Below are 21605 nucleotides of genomic sequence, written 5' to 3'. Positions count from 1 at the left end.
GGAAAAAGAAGAGAGAAACGGAAAGAAAAGAAATCAGTAGGACGAATCGTTCAATTGACCCCCTCGGGCGAATACACCCGGCGAAGACCAAGAGACACTATGTCGCTAAAAGTCACCCAGCAGAACGGCATCTCAGTGTATACAGTCTCGGGCAGCCAGACAACCCGCTCGCTGCCAGACTGGCTCGCGCGCAAGCGCAAGTGCAGCCTGCGCTCCGACGCGGCCTACCACTCTCGCATCGAGCTAATCCAGGATTTCGAGTTCGAGGAGGCGAGTCAGTGCGTGCGTGTGAGCCCGGATGGGGAGTACGCCATGGCGACGGGGACATACAAGCCGCAGCAGCGCATCTACCACCTGCCATCGTCAGCGCTGAAGTATGCTCGTCACACTGGGTCGCTGAATTTGAAATTTGTGCTGCTGTCGACGGATTATACTAAGAGTCTGCACTTGCAGACGGATCGGTCGCTGGAGTTTCATACTGCTATGGGGTGCCATCACGTCACGAGAATTCCGAGGTATGGAAGGGATCTGGCGTACTTGAAGCCTGCAGCGCAGGTCGTTGTTGCGGCCGAGGGGCGGGAGGTGTATAGGTTGGATTTGGAGGCGGGGAGGTTTTTGAAGCCGTTTTCTCTGGGGGGGTATGATGGGGGTGCTACCGAAGGCGGTGGGGATGTGGGGTCGGTTGAGTGTGTTGGGGTTGCGGATGGTTCGCACGGGCTTTTGGCGTTCGGGACTGACGTGGGCACGACCGAGTTCTGGGATCCAAGGAGTCGGAATCGAGTCGGCGTTCTCGGACCCCCAGCCTCTGCTGCCGCTTCATACGGCGTTTTTGGTCAGCCAGTGAAGTCGGGCATCACAGCTTTGGAATTCAACCCCTCTGGATTAACCCTGGCCACTGGCAACTCCGCAGGGATAATAACCCTCTACGACATCCGCTCCCCAACCCCCCTCATAAGTAAAGACCAAGGCTACGGCTTCCCCATCAAAACCTTAAGATTTCTGCACTCATCCTCCCCCAATTCCAACGTCCGGGGCGTAGAAACTGCCTACGAAACAACCTCCACCCCAAAAGTCCTCTCGGCCGACAAACGCATCATAAAGATCTGGGACCAGGCAAGCGGGAAACCATGGACCTCCGTCGAGCCCTCAGTGGACATAAACGACGTTTGCGTGGTGCCTAACTCTGGCATGCTCTTTACCGCCAACGAAGGTCGGGAGATGCACTCATTCCTCATACCAGCACTCGGCCCATCGCCCTGGTGGTGCGCGCATTTAGACACGCAAATCGAGCAACTCGCAGACAAACACATCAACGATCCAGACGCCTACATAACCGACATCGCAGGCCCCAGTGGGGAGGTGGTGACATATGACAACTACAAATTCCTAACAAAGCCCGAACTAAAACAGCTCAACCTTGACCACCTCGTTGGCGGCGGCCACGCCACCAACAACACTAATGGGGGGAAGAAGGCTACTTCCGGAGGAAGCCTGGTACGGCCATACATGCACGGCTACTTTGTCGACCAAAGACTCTACGACGAAGCACGACTAATCGCCGATCCATTCGAATGGGAGCGCGAGCGGAAACGCATGGTAGCAGCGAAGATAGAGAAACAGCGGGAGAGCCGGATCCGCTCCATCCGCTCCACTGCTGCCACCGCAAAAGTCAAGGTCAATAAGCGGCTAGCGGAGCGATTGGTAGCGCTGGAAGGGAAGTTGGCGAAAGCTAGTGGGGAGAAGGAGAAGGAGAGGGAGAGGGAGAAGGAGAAGGAGGAAGATGGAGAGGAAGGAGTCCTGAAGGACACACGCTTCACCCGCCTCTTCCAAAATCCGGACTTTGAAGTAGACGAGACATCGTTGGAGTTCCGAAAGTTGAACCCAAGCACCAATCCCCTCCCTCCTCTCCCCCGCGCCCGTGAAACACTGGTGGAGAAAGAGCAAGCATCCCCCTCCTCCGATGAGTCTACAACAGAAAATGGGCAGAAGCATAATAAGCAGCCACAAATGCGCATCTCAACATCCTCCTACAAAAAGGCGAACCACGATACGCGAGGCTTCGCGCCCTCGTCTGTGCAAAAGAGGCGCAATCGGGAGAGGTCGTTTGGCGAGCAGGTTTCTTCCATAAAGGATCGACCGCGGGAGAAGGTTAGGAATAATGCTGATGGGGGAAGGGGGGTGATGGGGGAGAGGGAGGTTACGTTTTTCACTACATCGGGGCGGAAGGGTAGAGGTGGGCGGGGAGGGCAGAGTGGTGGAAGGGGAAAGCCTGCTAGTGAGAGGAGGAGTGCTAGTGGGAATGTGTTCCGCCGGGAGGGGTTGGGGAAGTAGACTGGCTTTTGGCTTTGACTTTGATAAATGTGACAGACGGATTGGAGAAAGGTATTGACATCGGTGGTAGGCGGAAAAGTTATGTGTCGTTCGTTCGATGTAATATTATAGTGGTTAGCTGGTCAAGGTGCTGTAATAATTTATACAGTGCAGCACACTATCACAATCAACCGACGCGAGTCCGGACGCATCTAAATAAAGCCTTGAAGGAAAAGACAATTATTTGGACTACCGTAGCAATACTGCATACATCTCCTTCCCCATCCTCCCCGTCCCCGAAAGAGCACAAACCAGGACCAACCAGAGACATAACTCATAACTTCTATTCCAAACAATCCAATCCAATCCAAATCGCAAGCCCGCACCAATCCATCACCCCCTTTCCTTCTTCCCATCCATCACATCATGGGAAGAAGGGATTATCAAGCCCAGCCCCAAAGGGACAAAAATTTAGACAATGTCCAGGCCCCCAGGGGAATATCTAGCTGAAGAGCAGTAGTACTAGTAGTATCCGCTTTAGCAGTTGAAATGAGAAAGGGGAGAAAAGGGGAAAAGAGGAAATAAAATAATACAGGGAATTAAGCCCCATTCGAAAGGGGTGATGGTGAATCACTAGCCATGTTGGGATAATGGCGAGATATTAAGAAGAAAAAAACCCCAACCCACTAGAATAAGAATTTAAGTTGTGCACAAAATCAAAGGACAGAAAAGAAAGCAAAGTACGCCGGACAAAGGGAAAAAAGTGAAAGTTTAAACAGAGGAAAGGCTAAACCAAGACCCTCCGAGCAAGGGAGGAAGAATGAATTAATTTTCGTTATTTTGCGAAAAAAAAGAACGCTATACCACTGGCACGCCAGCCCTTCCCGAATTCTGTCCAATACTACTAAACAGATGTGAAGGTGGTAATCGCTCCTGCATATCCGGAGATTGCCCTCCAGGTGAAGGCGTAGTCGGCATGGGGACGTATCCCTCACGGCGGCGGCGAATGTATGATGCCAACACACCCAAGCAGACGAGCAAGAAGACAAGGCCCAGGGCGATGGCAAGGGAGATCAGGATTACGAAGCCTTTCGCTAGTTTTTTGCCTTGGATTTCTGTTAGCAAGTGATAAGAGAGGAGTACGAGGGGAACAAACTAACCTCCAGGTGAAAATTTCTGTTGTCTCTGAGAGAACAAGGAGGCAATTGTCCCCGGTCGGTTGCCTGTAGTGGTGGTAAGGAATAGGGGCTTCCAGTCTGTGCCATTGAAGGTTGCGGCAGAGACGTTGCCAAAGTTGGGGAGGTTAAGGGATCCCATGACGAGGAGGACTTGGTTATCTTCGAGGAAGTCATTGGAATCGTTACCATCTTGGAGTTCAAGAACTTGGACGCTCCTGATGACGGTGTTGTCCCCGAGACCAGCTATTACGAAAATCAGCAAATAGATATAAGGGGAGATATTTGGACAACATACTCAACGCTTGAAATTTCCCATCACTCTTGAGCTTCATCACATAAGCAGCCCCACCATTCGCACTTGTGCCAGAAATGAAGATAGAATCGATGGTATCGGCATTTACAGCAATGCTGGTAACAGGTCCAGGGATGTTGGTAATATCACCCTTAAAGGCACGCCAACTGCTAGCCTTCGCGTCGTAGATCGCGAGATACGTAGCAGTATTATTGATGTTCATATCACCTCCAACAAGCAAGGTATTGATATCGGCCCAGTATAGGACATTAATTTGCCCAGAAACATCAATTCCAGGGGCCTCCCATTGCTTAGCATTATTGTCAAAGATGCAAAGGGATGGACAAGGCAGGGAACCGGCTTGGTCGAACTTTCCGGCGACATAGATCTCCCTCTTATTACTAGGACGACGAGTGATCGCATGAACCTCCACGCCATTGGCACCTATCTCTTCGTTAGCCCAACCGCCCCTCAACATATAGAGAAAGAGTAACTACCTTGAAGCCTAATAGGCTGGCTCCCATTGGGGAACGACATCGTGGACATATCCCACACAGCCAATCCACCAATATCGTTATTGCCAACCTTACCAGTAATCGAGCCACCAATAAACAAGAATTGATCGATAATAACCATTGAAAGGACAAGGCTAGAAGCGTCAAGCGAATTTCCTATCCCAGTGACAGAGTTATTTGTTGACTTGTTATCAATGATTACGACATTGTTGACAGTGCCATCGTTACCCTGAGCAGAAAAGTGACCGCCAAGGATAGTGTAGTTCTTGCCGTCATTGAGATAGAATACTCCAGCGACGGCACCTGTGAAACCTGAAGGAACGACAGCACGTTTTCGATTAGCGCGACCCTCCTGGTTGCTGACAAGCTGAATAGGGAAAGCTTGGACGTCGAGGCCGTTCTTAGAACGAAGGGAAACGGCACCAGGTGCTGCGTCGGTCTGAGAAGACATGGAGCCAGAGTAGAGGATATTGCTGTTAGGAACATTGATGGAAGCCGAAAGAATACCCCCGAGTGAGATACTCTCGTTGGACATTCGTTCCAACCATTGCTTTTCAGACGGAATCCAGACAGCAAACCCCTCGACATCCACAGCACCAGAGTTAGCACCGTCTGCCTTGATCATGGTGAAATCACCACTGACGGCAATCCCATCCCTTGCTCCACGTGTAAGGTTCAAAGATATATGAACCAACTCCTTGACACGACCATTAACACCAGACCCCAGTCCACCCCATTCCCTCGTCTTGGTATTATAGCTAGCAACAAAACCTAAACCAGTTGTGGAGCTAGAATTGGTGTTTTGGAATTGGCCACCAACATACAGGAGATCTCCTTGAAGCAGCAGGGAGTTGACCGGCGCATCCAAACCACCCTGAGTTACAGAAGCAACACCGCTGGGGCCAATAGTAAAGATATGTTGAAAGCTATCATCCTTGGCTGAGAATTCACCAGCTACATAAACGGTACTATCCTTAGAAACAACCGCCTTAACCTTAGCACCAGTGCGCAATCGACTTCCAGCAGTACTAATGACCGACTTAGCAACATCGGAAGCCTTCGGGGTGTCGGTCTGCTTAGGGTCAAACTCGTAAAGACCATTCAGCTCCAAAGAGCCAGAATCGGAGCCATCCTCACTCGTCCCGATGGGTGTTGAGTTGGTGATCATCAGGAATTGAACCTTCTGTGCAACTATATTGACAACAGGAGACGGTTGATTAGTAGCGGGAGCGAGAGTGACCCTAGGACGGAAGGTATCGTCAGCGGCATCGACGAATCCTCTATACACGGTATCATATTTAGCGAAATCGTTGGTCTGATAGTAAGGCGGTGCTGGCTGAGGATCCCCATTCCTGGTATAAGTCCCAGTGACATTGACTTGGCCCCTAGCAGTGCAGCTGCTGTCTTGTCGGCAACCTGGTGTGTACATGAGCACAACATACTCCCCAGACTGCTGGATATGCGGCTCAAAAACTACAGAAGCTGGTCCTGGCTGATCCATGGAGAGGTAAGTAGAGAGATACTCTGAGTCCGCATCAAGACCCTTTGTCTCGAACCACCGCCCAGTGACAGCGGAGCTAGATTTGGCAGGAACACCTCCACATGATGGCTCGTTCAAATCTGTTGACGCAAAAGAATAAATGTCTAAGATCACTTATTAGCTTCCATATCAACAATCCGAGACAACAAACAACAATTCAACATACCATCTTGGAACAACTCAATCCCAGCAAGTCCACCACTGGCACCATAGAAATCAAGAATGTCCACACGAATACTGTTCATCGCAACTTCGTTCACGAAAAAGAAGTCTTCGAACTCTGCCGTAGCAGAAAGAGGACACCAAGCATCACAGTGCATGGATGTATTAGTTGCAGGATCGGTGTAGGTAAGGTTCATTATTCCGTTCATAGGAAACGCAGTGAATCTGAAAAGCCTCGTCCCACAACCTTCAAAGTTGGCGTTGCGTATCCTCAACTTGGTGGGCCTAAATAAAAACTTGAAGTTCGCAGTCCAAGATCCTCTCTGCCCATCTCTCAATAACCACTGCCTCCCCTTCCCAGCCGGGCAGACAATAGCGGCCGGGTCATCAAACTGACTTAGGTCGGTAGTCTGCTCAGCAGTAATACTTGTCGAAACTAGATTAACGGTCTGAGCGTGCTTGATACGAGGGCTCGAAGCATTGACAAGGTTGTTAAAGGTCCCACCAAAAACAATGGTATCATTAGGAGATTTGGTGATTGTCTTGACTGGCGCATCAAATCCGTCAAAGGGCAGATCCGTCCATCCTACCCCATCCACCCAAGCAATGGCATTACTAGAGTTCGAACCCATAAAATCTCCGCCAACATAAACTGTATTCGTCTCCCTATCGCAGAGCAAAGCCTGAACCTTCCCCACCTTCACCAGTCCATCCAGGGCCGTCACCTTCCCATCCAGAGGATTGAACAACGCCACACCAGTAACCGGCACATTCCCCAGACTCGTGAAATTCCCGCCAACAAATATCCCCTTTACCGTCCCATCTTTCAACTGGTGCACGCAGAGAGCCTGTATCGCGGCGTCAGCCGAGGCCAGCGACGTGAATACCCCGTTGGGCAGCTGCGACAGTAAACTCTCGGACCCATTAGAAAACGCCGACGACCCCGGTTGACCCAGGTACTCGTAGACGGAGATTGCATTAAAGTCACCCGCGAGAGCGACGTGACCAAGGCCGTCGAGGTCGAAGGATGGTTGCGGAACTGTAGTTACGGTTAAAGCACTCGCTAACGCGACAGACAGAGAGAGTATTCCCCATAACCTCCGCGAGAGCGAAGATGTCGAAGCAAGCAATGAGGGGGACCCCATGCTTGTGCCAACCTTTACGAGAGGGAAGGAATTACGATTTGTGGGAATCCACGATGGCTAATGAGACCCCAGGCGGTGAGAAAAAAATGTCGACGTTTGAAGTTTCGAGGTTGGTGAGCGAGCTAAGGCTGGACGGGTGAGGAAAAGAGAGAAAAGAGGGAGTCACTGTAGGGTCGAGGGCGAGAGATGGGGGGGGGGTTGTAAATTTCGGGTGGCCGGCAAAACGAGAAGTATGATACTAATTGGACGCAGGAACCGCCAGTACCTAAATCCGAACGGTTAACTTTGGAGGAAAACAAGCAACACAGTTAGAAAGTACAGTACTCGAGTACCCCACAAGGAGGTAGGAGTAAGGAAAAATACGAGAGGAGTACTCACTTTGTGTGGAAGAGATCGAGATGTATCAATCAACTTTCGCTGAGAAGAAAAGAAAAAAGAAAAAAAAGAAAAAAAAAACCCCACCAAGCAAGAGCCAGGTCAGCGGGCGGACAAACAGAAATTAAAAAGAGAGAGAGAGAGGGTCACCGCTGGCCGGTGTGGTGTTGTTTGTATGATATGTATTCGTTGGCTAGTTTGGGGGGGGAGGAGAAATTGAAAGGGAAGGGCAGGAATTACAGGTCTCAGTTGGCAACTCGGGGTGCTGCGTGGCTGACCCAAACATGAGCCCGCTCGAGATCGAAGTCGGGAGGAAATCAGAAGAAGAGAAAAGGAAAAAAGAAAGAAAAAAGAAGGCTCTAACAACGCCAAACAGTTGAATGTAAAGAATTGTTAAAAAAGAGTGAAGAGAAGTAAGTAAAAGGGGAAGGAAAAAAGAGCGTACAGAGTTCAATGGTTGAACAAACAAACGAGGGAATTCAATGGACAGTTGTTTAACACCATGAACGAGCGGCAAGCGAGAATCTCTCAGGGGGAAAGGGAAGGAAGGGAAGCAGAAAGAAAGGGTCGTAGAAAAGGGACACCCGAGGGTTCAATTCCCTAGCGTAGCGGTACTAAAACCACCGTAAATATAAGCTTTGGATTCCTGGAAGGCAAATTAATCTATCATATCATACCCAAGATCACGAGTAAAACAAAATAGGCCACGGTGCTGCACCAAGTACCGGTTATCAAGTGGTACTTGTAACCTACCGAAATCTAAACCACAGTCTAGTTACTCGAGTATGTACTAGTACTCGTACAGTACTCGAGTAATGGTACCGGTAGAGCAGCATTCCGCAGCTAACTCAATCACTCCCAAAAACAGTTTCCCCCCAACAATGAATAAAGCATTCCAAACCAAGCACAGCACCTCCTACGAACAGACCAACAAACACACAAAAACATGCTCGTGGACTCCCGCACCGGTTGCCCTATCATCCCATCCCATCCCATCCCCTCACTCTCTCCCACACCCCTTTTCGGACCAGCGACCGTGACGCTTCCTCTCAAAGCAGCTCATCCCTACCCCAATCCAATCAAAGTGACTCGAGTACCCTTACACCTCCTGACCAATAGTAGGTCCAATACCGAGCGCTTATCCATCCAACACCCCTGTAACCAGAGTCGGAGGAGGGCAATGGAAGGACGGAAGGAAGGGAAGAGGGAAAGGGCAAAAAGAAAAAAGAAAATATGATAAGAAACAAAAAAGACCAGCGCAAACCCTCATTCGGGTAATTTTGTAATCTCCAGACCGTTTCATTGATTCGTCGCATGCAACGCTCAGCGTTTCCGAGCCCGTGAGTGGGATTGCCCTCTTCGGAAAGAGTTGTGTGGAAGTTTACCGGTACTCGAGTACTGGACCCCTTTCGACATTTGATCTTGATCAAAAGGAACGACTCGAAACCATCGGGGCTTTTTTTCGTGAATACTCGAGTACGTGTACTGTACTAGTACAGTACAGTATTCTAAGCTGCCGGACTTTCCCGAGCGGTACCTTTAATTGATTAGAAAGCAAATCTGACTACAAGTACGAGTACAGTACAGCCGCATTCGTAGAATTCTCCAACCATACCTCCCCTTGTATCTGGGGAACTGTGCCAACTAACAAGAGAACAAGAAAAGCCTTTTAACTGACTGTTCTTAGATATGCCTCTAGGGATATCATACTATGAAATTTTTAACACAATTTGCTTCGCCAAATAATGAGAGAGAGAGAGAGAGAGAGAGAGGGTCAGCAAAGAGTTTTCGAGGGCGGGTATTACTTGGAAGGGTATGATACGAGAACTTTGCAAATACGGCTGTAGCGTGGTGACCAGCTCACCCTCACCGCAAACCAAGCAGTTGCTAAGTTAGTAACTCAAACCTTTCCAATATAAATGCTGGTATGCTAATTGATATCTATGGTGCAAATTTTCGTGTACTGTACTCTACAGTGCTTGTGCTAATTATGATACATGGGATGGTATTTTCCCGGGATAGCATTCCCACAACCACATCCCCTCTTACAACTAGTAATATACGGAATATATCGCACCCGTCCATTGGCCATCAACAGATGAACCCCTCTAATTGGAACAGACTCTCTATCACCAAGTAAACGATCGTTGGCCGGTTCCTAAATTAGGAAAATCTGCCTGTCTCACTCTTGCCCACGATCAGCCCACACAGTAAGTTGATCATCTAACGCCTACGTCGTCGCTTCACCCTATCGGCGAGGGTGGTCACGCATTCCAGCTCCAGAGACACGCTTTCATCCTCCCCCTCCCTCACCTCCAACTTTAGACTCCTCTTTACTTTTCTAACCACCTTCTGCTCGGTCACCGTTTCTCGTTTATCGCCATCTTCCTTGTTGTCCACCGATGCCGGGTCGAGTTTTACCCCTTCTCCGTCCTCGAGTTCCTCTTTGATGTTTTCGGCTTTCACCTTCCCAGCTGTTCTCTTGGTAGTGATTTTCTCGACCTGAGCTTCCTCAGTCTTCACCCCCTCTGCTTTGACATCTGCAAAGGCCTTCAAATCCGCGGTGAAGAGTACCTATTGTTATTATAATTGCCCCCGTGATCAGCCTTCCACCACGTCGAGCTTTCCATTTTCCCACGTGTAAGTCAAGTGTATTACTAACCGAATGTGCCCAGCCAGCTTCCTGTCCCCACAACTTGCGGAAGTGGTCTCCAATAGCTTCGTAAGTAGCTTTAGTCAAACTCTTATGCTTCCCACGACCGAAGCCGTAATCTCTCTGCGCGATCTGCCAGACTAGCTCGCCCCCCATCAGTTTTGAGCCAACCCGCGCGCACGGAGGGTGTATAGAGTGATAGACAAACCATGAGTATCAACAGGCACAGCCTCAGCCTTGTCCAAACTCATCAAGCAAACGCAATCCGCAACCTTCGGCCCCACCCCTGAGAGCCCGAGTAAGGCCTCGTGTGCATCTCTATAACCAACCTTCCTCAACCCATCCAACCACCCCGCCAGCCGCTCTTGAGCTATTATCCTCGCAGTGGTAGATATATACTTTGCCCGATAGCCAAATCCCAATTCCCTCAACGTCTGCTCTGTCCCATCGCCCATTAATGCCCCTGGTGACGGGAAGTCATGGTAAGTGTGTCCATCAACTTGACCCAGCTTGGGGCCAAAAGTCGCACATAGTTTGTCCACCTATCGCATCACCGGTCAGCCGCCGAAGACGTGAATTGGTAGACAAAGTGCTGAAGCAAGGGCCACTACCATCTGCGAAATCCTCGAGATATTATTGTTGGACGAGCAAATGAAGCTCACCAAGTTCTCCCACGGATCCTGTCGCAGCATGCGTATGCCCGCGAAGCGCACAGCCTTCTTGAGGAAGTGCGCGTCCGCAGCGCTCCATCTTTCGTAGAGCTTTGTGAGGTTGACGTCTAGGTTGAAGTAGTCGCGGATGAGCTCCACCGTATCATCGTTTTGAGGAGCCGTAGTGGTCGCTGGGAATATAGCGCGGTAGTGCAAATGCGAGTCGTCCTGTCGAAGCGTCAAGATTCGGCCGTTCAGCGCGCAAGTCCTGGAGACAGATCAACGCCCGAACGGACAACAAATAAAATAGGATTGTAGAGCACGGAAAAAAAAATAACCATTCGCCAGGATTGGAAGCTTTCCATCTATCGACCCGTCTTGTTAGTCTCCTTTCTTTTCTCCCCGTAATCTCTGGATGGTGGCGGGTAGTTGCCTACGGATAGTAAAATTACCTGAAGGATTGTCCGCAACGAAGCACGGAGGATAGGGAAAGCTCGCTGAGAGCTAGGGGCAACTTGTGCCATTCTCCTTTCACCAGGGCCATTGGGAGAGAAGATTTATTGGGGTTCGTATGAAGAGATTCGACGCGAGGAGAAGAGGGTGGTGTTGGATATTTTTGGGGTGAGCCGTGTTGAAACGATGCTTGGCGAGACGTTTGGGCCGGTGGAAGAATCCACGGGGGAACGACGTGATGGGTTGTGATTATCAAACCGCATAAAACTGGTAATTCCTCTACCCACCCTCTCTTCTCCCCTCTTGGTCCCCCTTTCAACTGAAGCGATAGTTCGCGATAATCTCCCAGGTCTTGAGCCACACTCAATCCGCTCGGAATATTCACCAAATATTAGCCCCGGGGCCTACTACCGTATCCTATAGGTTTACATGAGCGGAGGTAGCTATCCTACTTCTTGTGCTCGAGTGCTGCTGTCTTTATGTACAACTGTGCGTTCCGCTACCAAACATCTAATAATATTTGACCAAAGGGCATATAAAAGTACAACTCGGCAAAGTTCGACCAAGATTTAACCACTTTCGCAATCCATGCTCCCCCTTTTCACATCTCGGAAGAATAGGGAGCAAACGACAAAACCCCAATATAACGCCAATCCAGCCCAGAGTGAGAAAGAAGGAGAGGAGAAAGAGAAAAGGTAGGTGGGTAATGTTGTACAGCCCCAGAAAAGACATATTTCCCTTCATGTCACACTACTTCTATTAGATTGGTGGGGGATAATACTCAAGCCCCACCCTGTCCCGAAAACGAAATCCTTACGCGCTTCGGCCCAGGTGTCTCGACTTCAGACGGACTCTCCGACTCGTCATCACCCTTTCTCCTCTTCTTCTTGTTCCTGACCGTGGTTCCAATTCTCGGCGCATTTTCCGCGATCGTAGGGGTAGAGCTATTCGTAACAGGCGTAGCATCCTCCTGCTGCCTGAGCTATTTCAGAGGCAAATATATATCAGATATCACGTGACCACAACTTCTCGACAGGGTGATGACCAAACCTTAGTCGCAGCAGAAGTCAGCGAAGAATGCGAGAAAATGCGGTCCATATCGCTGATATTGTTCCTCCTTCTGGCGGCAGTCCCCTTGATGTAATTATCGAAACCTTTGACGATGTTTCCGTTCTGAGTATCCTCCAGGTAAGTGATCTCGCACTTCGCGATGTTTTCTTCGTACACGGCCTATACCGCGTTAGTCACCGGGTGTATGCAATCAAGATGGGTTCCAGAGGGGGAGCTCACGAGAGTTTTGTCTAGTCCGCGCTTCCGCTGTATCATATCTCGGAGATCCTTGCGAATCTTCTCGTAGTATGGCATGCCGGCCTTATCTGACGCCCCCGGGGGCGCAGTGGTAGCGGGAGCGGTGGCCGGGGTGGCAGTTGGAGCGGGAACCGCAGGGGTCCGTTCGACGGGTGTTGCAGACATTTTGGAGGGTGTTTGATGGGGTTATGATGGTTGTGTTAGTGAAGAGACGTCGAGAAGGAGGACTTGGGGTGAAGCGACGTTGGGGAGGAATTAGCGCTAACCATTTTTGGAAAATCACGTGGATATCGGGTCATTGGATGTCACTCGGATGGGCGAGTTTTTCTCCATTGCCGAGCATCATAATATAATACTCTTGACGCCCAACTGGATTATCATAGGTCAGGAATATCGTATGTCACACGCCCTTCAGTGTATGATAGTTTGATAACCGGTCTGTTATTGCTGGGCTGTCTTTGGACATGGAGGTTCTTTCACACTTTGTACTGCAAGACATACTATTTGACTATACCGATTTTAGTGTTGTTAATGTAGTTTCTATTGAAGGTTTTGCGTCTGGAGGATTGCTATATCATTTTCTAGGGGGTTTCTTTAGTATTTCCGATTCTATCAAATCAATTATGACACGGGTGGGGCTAACAGGAGGCTTGGACAGCCTAGGAGGCCTCCGTCTCCCTACCAAACTCGCATATGGAGGGGGGGTGGTTGTTGGGCGGGCATGGCTGCAGTCACAAGTGTCCTGCGCTGGGTACATCAAGCTGTAAAGCAAGCACGTCCATCCTTCTGAAAGACTGGGGTCTAAAAGGGTAACGGTAGACGTGCACGGCCCTTTGGCCCTTGGGAACCCCCCCGGTCATGCAAGGGGCTTGGCAGTCACCTGTCTATCCTGCTAGGACATCGGAGACGGACGGACTCGACGTTTAGCCTCATCACCGTGACTCGTGCGTTTAGTGATATTCATTGGGTTAAGCCATATTCATCATGACCATTGATCCACTATCGTAGCCAATGCTGTTCTTTACGACGCCCTTCTCTCTTAAATTAGGTATCTTCCCCTACCTACGAATAGGTTTTCCTATCAATGCCTTAGGAAAACACTGTGTGCGCCGTATCTTTCGTTTAGGGAAAGAAGGAATTGTAGATATGTAAAAAAAAACCAAATTAGCAAAATGCAATAAAAAGCTATGGCCATAAGATGTACCTTCTCGCTGCAATACAACTGCTTCCTAGGGACCTAACTCTAACTAATAAACATTGACTCATGGGACCTCACTCGGCTACTCGAGAAATCCCGAGGAAGATTAAGCTAGGCATCACGACACATATGTGCATTCCCAAGTCGCGCTGTATATCTCTTGAGGAGGCTGGACGGGAAGTGGTGTTTGGATATCAAAATTTGGCACATTGAGATTGACTTGTTCCAGTCCGAGCAGTTGTTATTGCGACTTCCTCGTAACTTACCCACCCTCGGCGGCACAATAGATTGGAGGTTAATCCCAGCAAGATCGTTGAAGGCTGCTCCTTTTGGGCTACAAAGTCAGGATTAGAATGTGCAAAGTAGTGTATTTTTACCCTAGGGATCTCTCATCTTGTTGTCTGAGGTAGTGAATTGCCAATTACTCGGAGAGGCGTGAGTCGAGTATGATTGTGCTCACAGAGGCGCAGAATCCAATACTTCTTCGAATGGTTATCCATAGAAGGTTTCCTTAAGCGCTGGTCCCGGAAGCTCGACCTTGGGAATAATCTTGGATTTGGTGGGGAAAAATATATAGCATAGGATTGTACTATGATTACCCTCCTGGGTTCCGCTAGGCGGTTTGCTGCCGCTGGGTGGGCTAGGTATGGATATCTGCGAGGTGGACATTGACCGAGAAAGGGTTCATCTAGTACAAAACGTGAGTTTTTAACATCTGAGATTTTTGATGTCTTTATTGTTGCAAGCAACCTGGATGTGAAAATTGTGAGTCCCTTGCGAAGTAGTTAAACATAAAGTTAAAAATTAACTTATGCCCTAAATGTGAGCTGTTCTCCAGTATCTATGTTTCTGGGTGTGTCCATGTCCTGTTTGGTTATCCTCTGATATGCGAGGGTGCAAAATCTTGCTGTGGACTCCCCCCATGCCATATTGGTAGTCACACTAAGTATTATTCCCCATTAAAAAGTTGCAGGGAATATCCTAATAGAAGATTATGCCATGGTGTCTTAGGGGCCATCTCTGTACCTCCAATAGGTAGTTGACCTTGAGAGGAACTATTTAATCCTACTAAAGATCTGAGAAAGAAAGCTTAGCCCCGTAGTGTATCTCTCCACTGTAATGTCCTGTAAGATGCCAATAGTTGTGTGTTGGTGCGGTTCTTAAATTGCGTTCCTTATTGCGGCGGTGAGGGTGAGGGGGCCCTATTCGACCATTAGTGCCTGAGATGCTATGATGCCAGCACTCGCAGTCACAACTCCCTCGGGTGTTATTGATGCTTCTTGGGTCGAGGTATGATAGCTTAGAATCTGATTGTAAACACAGAAGGTTCCCCTGTCACTGAATATCACCCACTCACTGGGGCAAATTTGCCCCTCATAATTATATTAGGAGTATGGCTTGTGCGGTGAGCGCAAGGCGTTTTTCCGTTACTCAATGTCACCTGCTCACACACACAAAATTTACTTGTATTTTCCCAACTTTATGGACGAAGACTGAAGCTTTATCATTGGGCTCGAAGTCATACACTTCCTTCGGCAACCATAGCAGGGCTAAAGAGCGTCGATTTTCTGACTGCTTGTTCGTTTTTGGTGTCTGAGTACGGTTTTTCTTTTCTGCTTGTAATTAGTAATAAATGTGTACCTGAGGAAATGTCTCTAAGAAATACCTCCTCTAAACCTAGTACACGTCACTCACTCCATCTATTTGGGGAATGAGTAAAATACTTGTACTATACATAAGCTTGATCACACAAGACTTGGGGGGGGAGGGGGCGCAGAAAGAAAAACTTCCTCACATTAAATTTATATCACAGCCAATCCAAACCGGTTTTATTTTTCGGGGAAGGAATAAAGAAACATAAGAACGACGGTGGGAAGGAGGTTTAATCTATCTTAGAAAACCTCTAATTTGGCCCCGAAACTCCAGAAAGGACGGATAAGAGAAAGCAGGGAGGAAATAAGCATTGTGTATGAAGCTCTTCTGAAAGCACCTGTACTGTACCAATAAACGGCGATATATACAAGACAGTGTTGTACACTCCGGGGGGTCGAACAGGAATCAGGTCTTAAGGTAAACAGCATATAGCGCAGAGGGAGAGTGGGAAGATTTGTTTGGGACTTGGACGCTAGGTATGAGAGGTAAGAAATTTATAGTCATAATCTTCGTTTTCAAGCTCGTGGGGCTAAACTAAGGGTAAAGATAGTAGCATGTGTAAGACATTATATATCATCCTAATCCTCCCACAGATCGCCTTACATATCTTTATGATTCTACGCAGTCCCCATTCCTCTGCACACTTCCGTGCTGGGAGAAATCCACTGTAATACTTGTAAGTGTACAAAGGATAATCCTACGAAACTCCCCATAAACGCACAGTGCACTGCCAAGAAAGGAGGTGTTTCAGATTCACAGATTCTAGAATAGCACTTCTCCAGGTGTGATTTTGTGAAGACCTCGAAAGGTCAAGGGTTGTGGACAGAGTCAATTTTAAACTGAATTTGGAGAGTATTGAGCACTTTATCTGAACGATACGATGTAAAGAGCTGTCCTTCCTCAAGTGAAGTTTTAGCATCTTCTCCTCGGAATGGGATTTCCGGTACTTGTTTTGAACAATCCCGTTGTATCTGCAAGTTGGCACTACGGCGCACAAAGAGTGGTCACTACTTGTCACCATTGCTGAACATACTCAAGTCGCCGGATTGGAGATGTTTTTTCTGGTAGTGACGCACCAAAAAAAGTGCATCTTCGATCCGGCGACTTGAGTACATCCTTCACGAGTCACAAACCTTTAATCCCTCAGGACTCTGGCTTGATGCACCTTTGCAATGTATAATCTCTTGTGATTCGGTATCTCCCGCAGGCCTCAAAGTTCCGGATTTAGCTCGTGAGGGGGCTTAGTGCTTTCCTTGCATGGCATGGCTTGTGCCCTTTGGACCTGCTGGGTCTCATTAGCTGGCATTCTCAATCCTGTTAACCTGTTAGGCTAAACTTATCGTGGGCTGATCCGGCGACACCCGCTCACAATCTGATAGCGAATCATAAGAGATTCAGGATGAGAACACACCGCCCTCCCATATCACCCCCCTGTATAGCCTCGACCCGGATTCTGCTATTCACCTCACTGAATCCGCATTGCAGAGCGGGGGGGGGGGCGAAGCAAAAACCCAGCATATAATCTCTCTCCCCCAATTCGTGGCCCTAACGTACGGTAGATATCTACAGTAAGGCGCACGGAACCTTGGATTAGCCAGAACTGGTCCCAAGATAATCTATGATCATAGGTATGATACTGCACAAAAAAACAGGGCTAATAGGCACCTTCTCTACCCGGAGCCAACGGACTTGAGTTCATCATTCGATTAAGAGTGCCGAGCTGTTTATGTTATTCCCAGGTTCGTTCTTGCTATGGTGGGATCCTTGGGGCCTCGGGGGGATTGGGAACAATTTTCTTCATTTGTAGCTTGTCTTGCGCGTGCGACCCAATTACGTCCACCTCTCCATAGGTAGTGTAGAGGTCTCCAAGAAGCTTTCATTTGTATTTTCTACCAAGCCCGAGATCTTTGTTAACTCTGCTCATTTTGTTTTTCCCATTCCGTTCGGTCTCCGAGGTATGATTCGTCGTAGATAAGCGGGAGGGAGCAGGAGGAAGAGAGGAGCGACAGATCTAATTGAGAGTGGATTTTCTTAGAACTTACACATTGGCATTTCTGGAACGTATCTGGTTGTCACCAGGAAAAAGAATTCGAAATGGCGCAAGGAAGAAAAAAAAAGTGATGTTGCAGAGATATGTGGTTTTTAGCTTTTCTCAACATTGAAATGATAACACAATGGAAAAGAAGTTTGAAGATAAGATAACAAGACCAAAACCCGATCTAGCATGGAAGGCACCAATTTGTGAATTTAGATTGGTAAAATGTGACTATGCCTAGATTTGATCTCAAATCACGGAGAGCCAAGCAGCCCTTAAATCATGGATCAATCAACTCGGTTTGGGGGTCAAATCGATTTTTGAAGTATGATACTGTCCGATCAAATTGTACCCGAACACCTAACTTCACAATTAACTTAGTGAAAACGGTGCCGCACACTAAATAGTGTGGTATGTAAGGAAGTAAAAGGCTAGGCACCAAAAGGTTTCCTAATCAAGTTTCCTTTGGAAAGAAAATATCTACCTCAATTAGGCACTTTGTTCGTGACCGTCTTCCAGCAATACTACTTGCGAAGCATGAGCAAATATAATCCTGTGTTTCCAGTCATTACCTCCCCATCCAGAAAGGGCGAACTTAAGCACCGAATGATATCATAAGCGACTTCTTCAAACGGATAATCTGCTACAGTGCTTCCTATTATCCACGGTGAAGGGGAAAGATTTAAACTTTGAAAGAAAAAACCATTGCCTTATATTAATGATTCGTTGCTCCATAGTTGACACGCACTTTCTGCTCCCAAAGCCCAGGCACCGGAGAGCACAGGACATGGGGGGAAAAACTGCTGATCCAGAATCTTCCCATGCCCACTTCCTCTGCTACCCGCCGTTAATTGAGAATTTCCTGAAGAGAAGCTATCATAACATCTCTTCATACCATATCTCTGTTATATCACCGTTGCCGCCGCCCATCACCTGCAATCATTGTGTCGGGAGAGATAGGAAAAAACAAGGAGGAAGAAACCCATTGGCAAAGCATCACTCGGGTAAATAGCGGACAAAATACCCGTACCTAAAACCCCATCGCGCTCTTATACCGAGCTCCTACAGTCCACATATCCACCCCCACCGCTCCAAAACTTCAAAGCCCTCCCATCCCACCCCGACGGGAGCACCGGTGGCGGTATGGGAGGTAGCGAATCTTCACATGTTGACAGCCAGCCGGACCATTGTAGCGGGGGCCGAAATTCGGCTGGCCGGGTATTATTCGCTTAAAGGTATGTCCCCCCCTCTATCTCTTTCGCCTAAAAGCTCAGCTGGTAGTGATAGTGGGGCTTCGACTCCTGGTATACGATGGATGTGGCTCTAGGCTGGGAAGCAGGGGGGGGGTTATTTTGTTCGATTCTATCCAAAGCGTTTGGAAAGTTCGTTTGTGTGTAAGTAGAATGAATGTTTGGTCATTTCCGGGGGATTTCTAGTGGGGGTTGGCAGTGTATTGTTTCCGTGGGCGAGTGAGAGCGGAGGAGTAGTTGATTAGACCTACGGGTTAGGTTGGGCAGAGCGGGGCAGGGTGGAAAGAAGTGGGATGTGCTGTGGGGAAGGGGGAAGAAAACTCGCCTCGGCTTCTCGTGAGGATAACTTGTTTGATATTCCTACTGCGTGTGATACCACGGGTGTATCGGGTGAATGCGGTAGGATCAGAATACCCATGAGCTATGATATAATTAGTGACAACATACTTCAGCTATGGTACCCTGGTGTCCGCCCTGAAGCCCGACCCGGAGAGGCATCGATGGAGGACGAGAATCTAGATTAACGAGAGAAGACTTTACTCCATAGCCCCCCCTCTATACCCTCCACATAGCGGGTCACACGCAAGTTACCATGTATACCACGCGGCAATACCAGCCGTATCCCAGTTTGAGCACCATCAACTTTCCGCATCCCCCGATCTCTCCGCTTCATCCCTTGCGTCGATTCAGCCTACGGGCGGGCAGGCCGACCGACCAAATAGCCCTGATATACCACCCCATGCGAACCCCCTCCTCCACAGCTCCCCTTCCAGAAGCCCTACGCACAGTGCCGGCTGAACTTTTTCCTCCATTTTGAATAGAATCCTTTTACCCGAGTGATATCCAGTGAACTTTCAGGACATCAAATTAGTGGTCAACTTCGGCCGGGTGGACGCAACGCACAACAGAAGAGCAACTAGAACACGGAGCTCACCACGTAACCTAGCAAGGTGAAACAGAACCTGCTCCGATGAATAGATGAAAAGACCTAGGTAATTTGAAGCTGACATTCGAAGGCCTGGGCGAAACAGTAATACATATGGCAGAGAAAACCCACAAATCGCAAAGGGCAAAGGTAACTTATGGCACCGTATCGATGACAACCCATACACCCCTAGTCCAACTCTACTACCGCACTACCTATATGAAAGAAAGGTAGAAATAATTGAGGAAGCACAGACCCACGACACCCCGCAAGATACCAAAAACGAAGAGGGGAAATATCAAAGGAAGCAACGATAAAAAAAGAAAAAAAGAAGAAAAAAAACAATGTCATGGTGATACCGGCGCTACCAATGCGATACCTGACGAGAGCGCTCCAGCACCAAACAACCACAAACTTCTAGAAATTTTTTTATAGGTGACTGGGAGGGTAAATAACCCCCCAAGCCAAATCTCCAGAACACCCATTCACAAACTCATTCCATCACTACCATACCCACCTCTCGGCGATCCCGAAGCAAGATTCGCCCATGTGAGCTCCAATACGGGCATTCTTCCACCACCGGCGTAACACCTCCCCTATTCTCCCCTCCCTCCCGCATTCCCCCAGCAAGCGGGAAGTGCAGATCATCTCCATAATCTCTGTTCCTAATCTTCCCCGCCCGACCATTCGCGATCCCCCCCCTTCATCTACCAGACCACCGAGATACCGCCCTCTAATCCCTCAGCTAGGTGCACACCTATCTAAGCATAATATCCACAAACTTCTGACATGATGCTCATACTTATCCTTCTTTTAGAGTCCTTACCCACCGTCCACTTCACAAAATCTCACTCGGGCAGGGGTAGGTATGATAACAGCCCCTGGCCAGTCGTTGGGTTACAATTCCCCAGAAGGGGGGGGGGTTTAGCGGGCTCATAAATGTTAATAAAAATCTTGTCACAATTACCGCATTTCCTCATCTAAAAGAGGATCAGTTACCCATCGCGTACGGGAGTAGTCCCTCCGCAATGATAAATGCAAGTGACATTCACGGAGTTGGTAGTCTTCCAGAAAGAGGGATGTATGAACGTATAGTACAGTACTACCATTCCCCTGCAATACCGTCCATGTAAAAGAATACACATGCCAGAGTGAGTGAGTGTATCCCTTAACTTACCTCGCTTCCAAACTACTGGCCTGGCGGGGTGCCAAGACTGGTAGAGTGACGGCAAAAGAGTAATCACAACTCAATGCCAATGGGGGTATAGAAGCCATAGGGAAACCAGAGAAATATTACTAACAAGTCAGCATGTGGAATATCAAGTAGTGATGATAGAATCATTGAAGAAATACAAATCATCACAAAATTACAACTATCGATCTATATGACAGTATTAAAGAACCCAATTGGATCTTGGGCTAGAGTATTGAATGGCATGGGAAGCAATATCATTTAGAATGAGCCTTTGACTAAAAAGAAGAAGAAATATAAAGATAAATTTAAGACCGAGACAGAGTCTGTACCTAGGACAGAGATCGTCGGGTAATTCTTCGCATAGCTTCCAGTTTTCCCAGAACAGCCAGGAAAAGGCTTTCTTAGACCTATGGGAGAAGAAAGAAAGGTTGTGTGTCTTCAGTTATCTCATATCCCCACCCTTATCCCCCGATATCTGTAACATATTTTCTGGCGTGGTTCCGGGCGCCCCACCATAAAACAGAACACAATAATCCTCCTATAAATCTGCACACTATCAACTCCATCCCCGTAAAAAAAAACTGTTGGTTTTCACTGACAACCCTTGGCTCTTCTTCCTTCTTTTAGCCTAGCCTATGCCATTCAATTTTCCACAGATGGGCACCAATTGAGAATAGCTCGCCACGATCTAGAGTGGCTAGAATCGTGCTAATTGATTAACCCGTATACCGAAGTGAGGTGAAATCTAGCAAGGGAAGGGACAACAAG

At 48.3% G+C, this 21605-nt stretch overlaps 4 protein-coding genes; 1 reads left to right on the top strand and 3 right to left on the bottom strand.

Moving 5' to 3' along the window:
* Positions 1 to 99: 99 nt before the first annotated feature.
* On the top strand, positions 100 to 3164 carry GSTUM_00008694001 (uncharacterized protein; the record flags this gene model as incomplete). XM_002840203.2 has 2 exons in its annotated part: positions 100 to 1732; positions 1781 to 3164. 2 exons carry the CDS (start codon positions 100 to 102, stop codon positions 2329 to 2331), a joined length of 2184 nt encoding a protein of 727 aa, XP_002840249.1. The 3' UTR covers positions 2332 to 3164.
* Positions 3165 to 3168: 4 nt separating this feature from the next.
* On the bottom strand, positions 3169 to 7142 carry GSTUM_00008693001 (uncharacterized protein; the record flags this gene model as incomplete). The annotated part of the gene is made up of 5 exons (XM_002840202.1): positions 3169 to 3416; positions 3471 to 3731; positions 3784 to 4224; positions 4275 to 5939; positions 6002 to 7142. 5 exons carry the CDS (start codon positions 7140 to 7142, stop codon positions 3169 to 3171), a joined length of 3756 nt encoding a protein of 1251 aa, XP_002840248.1.
* Positions 7143 to 9476: 2334 nt separating this feature from the next.
* On the bottom strand, positions 9477 to 11431 carry GSTUM_00008692001 (uncharacterized protein). XM_002840201.2 has 6 exons: positions 11273 to 11431; positions 11159 to 11185; positions 10782 to 11088; positions 10379 to 10712; positions 10180 to 10310; positions 9477 to 10091 (listed from the first exon to the last, which is right to left on the bottom strand). The coding sequence occupies exons 1-6, from the start codon at positions 11362 to 11364 to the stop codon at positions 9741 to 9743; spliced, it is 1242 nt and encodes a 413-aa protein (XP_002840247.1). The 5' UTR covers positions 11365 to 11431; the 3' UTR covers positions 9477 to 9740.
* Positions 11432 to 11692: 261 nt separating this feature from the next.
* GSTUM_00008691001 (uncharacterized protein) lies at positions 11693 to 12746 on the bottom strand (the record flags this gene model as incomplete). XM_002840200.2 has 3 exons in its annotated part: positions 11693 to 12255; positions 12324 to 12503; positions 12564 to 12746. The coding sequence occupies 3 exons, from the start codon at positions 12744 to 12746 to the stop codon at positions 12055 to 12057; spliced, it is 564 nt and encodes a 187-aa protein (XP_002840246.1). The 3' UTR covers positions 11693 to 12054.
* Between the last annotated feature and the right edge of the window lie 8859 nt (positions 12747 to 21605).

This window comes from Tuber melanosporum, assembly GCF_000151645.1.
Source record: "Tuber melanosporum whole genome shotgun sequence assembly, scaffold_5, strain Mel28".
Taxonomy (NCBI): domain Eukaryota; kingdom Fungi; phylum Ascomycota; class Pezizomycetes; order Pezizales; family Tuberaceae; genus Tuber; species Tuber melanosporum.
Note: the sequence above shows the minus strand (reverse complement) of the source record. Positions and strands in the feature narration are given on the sequence as shown.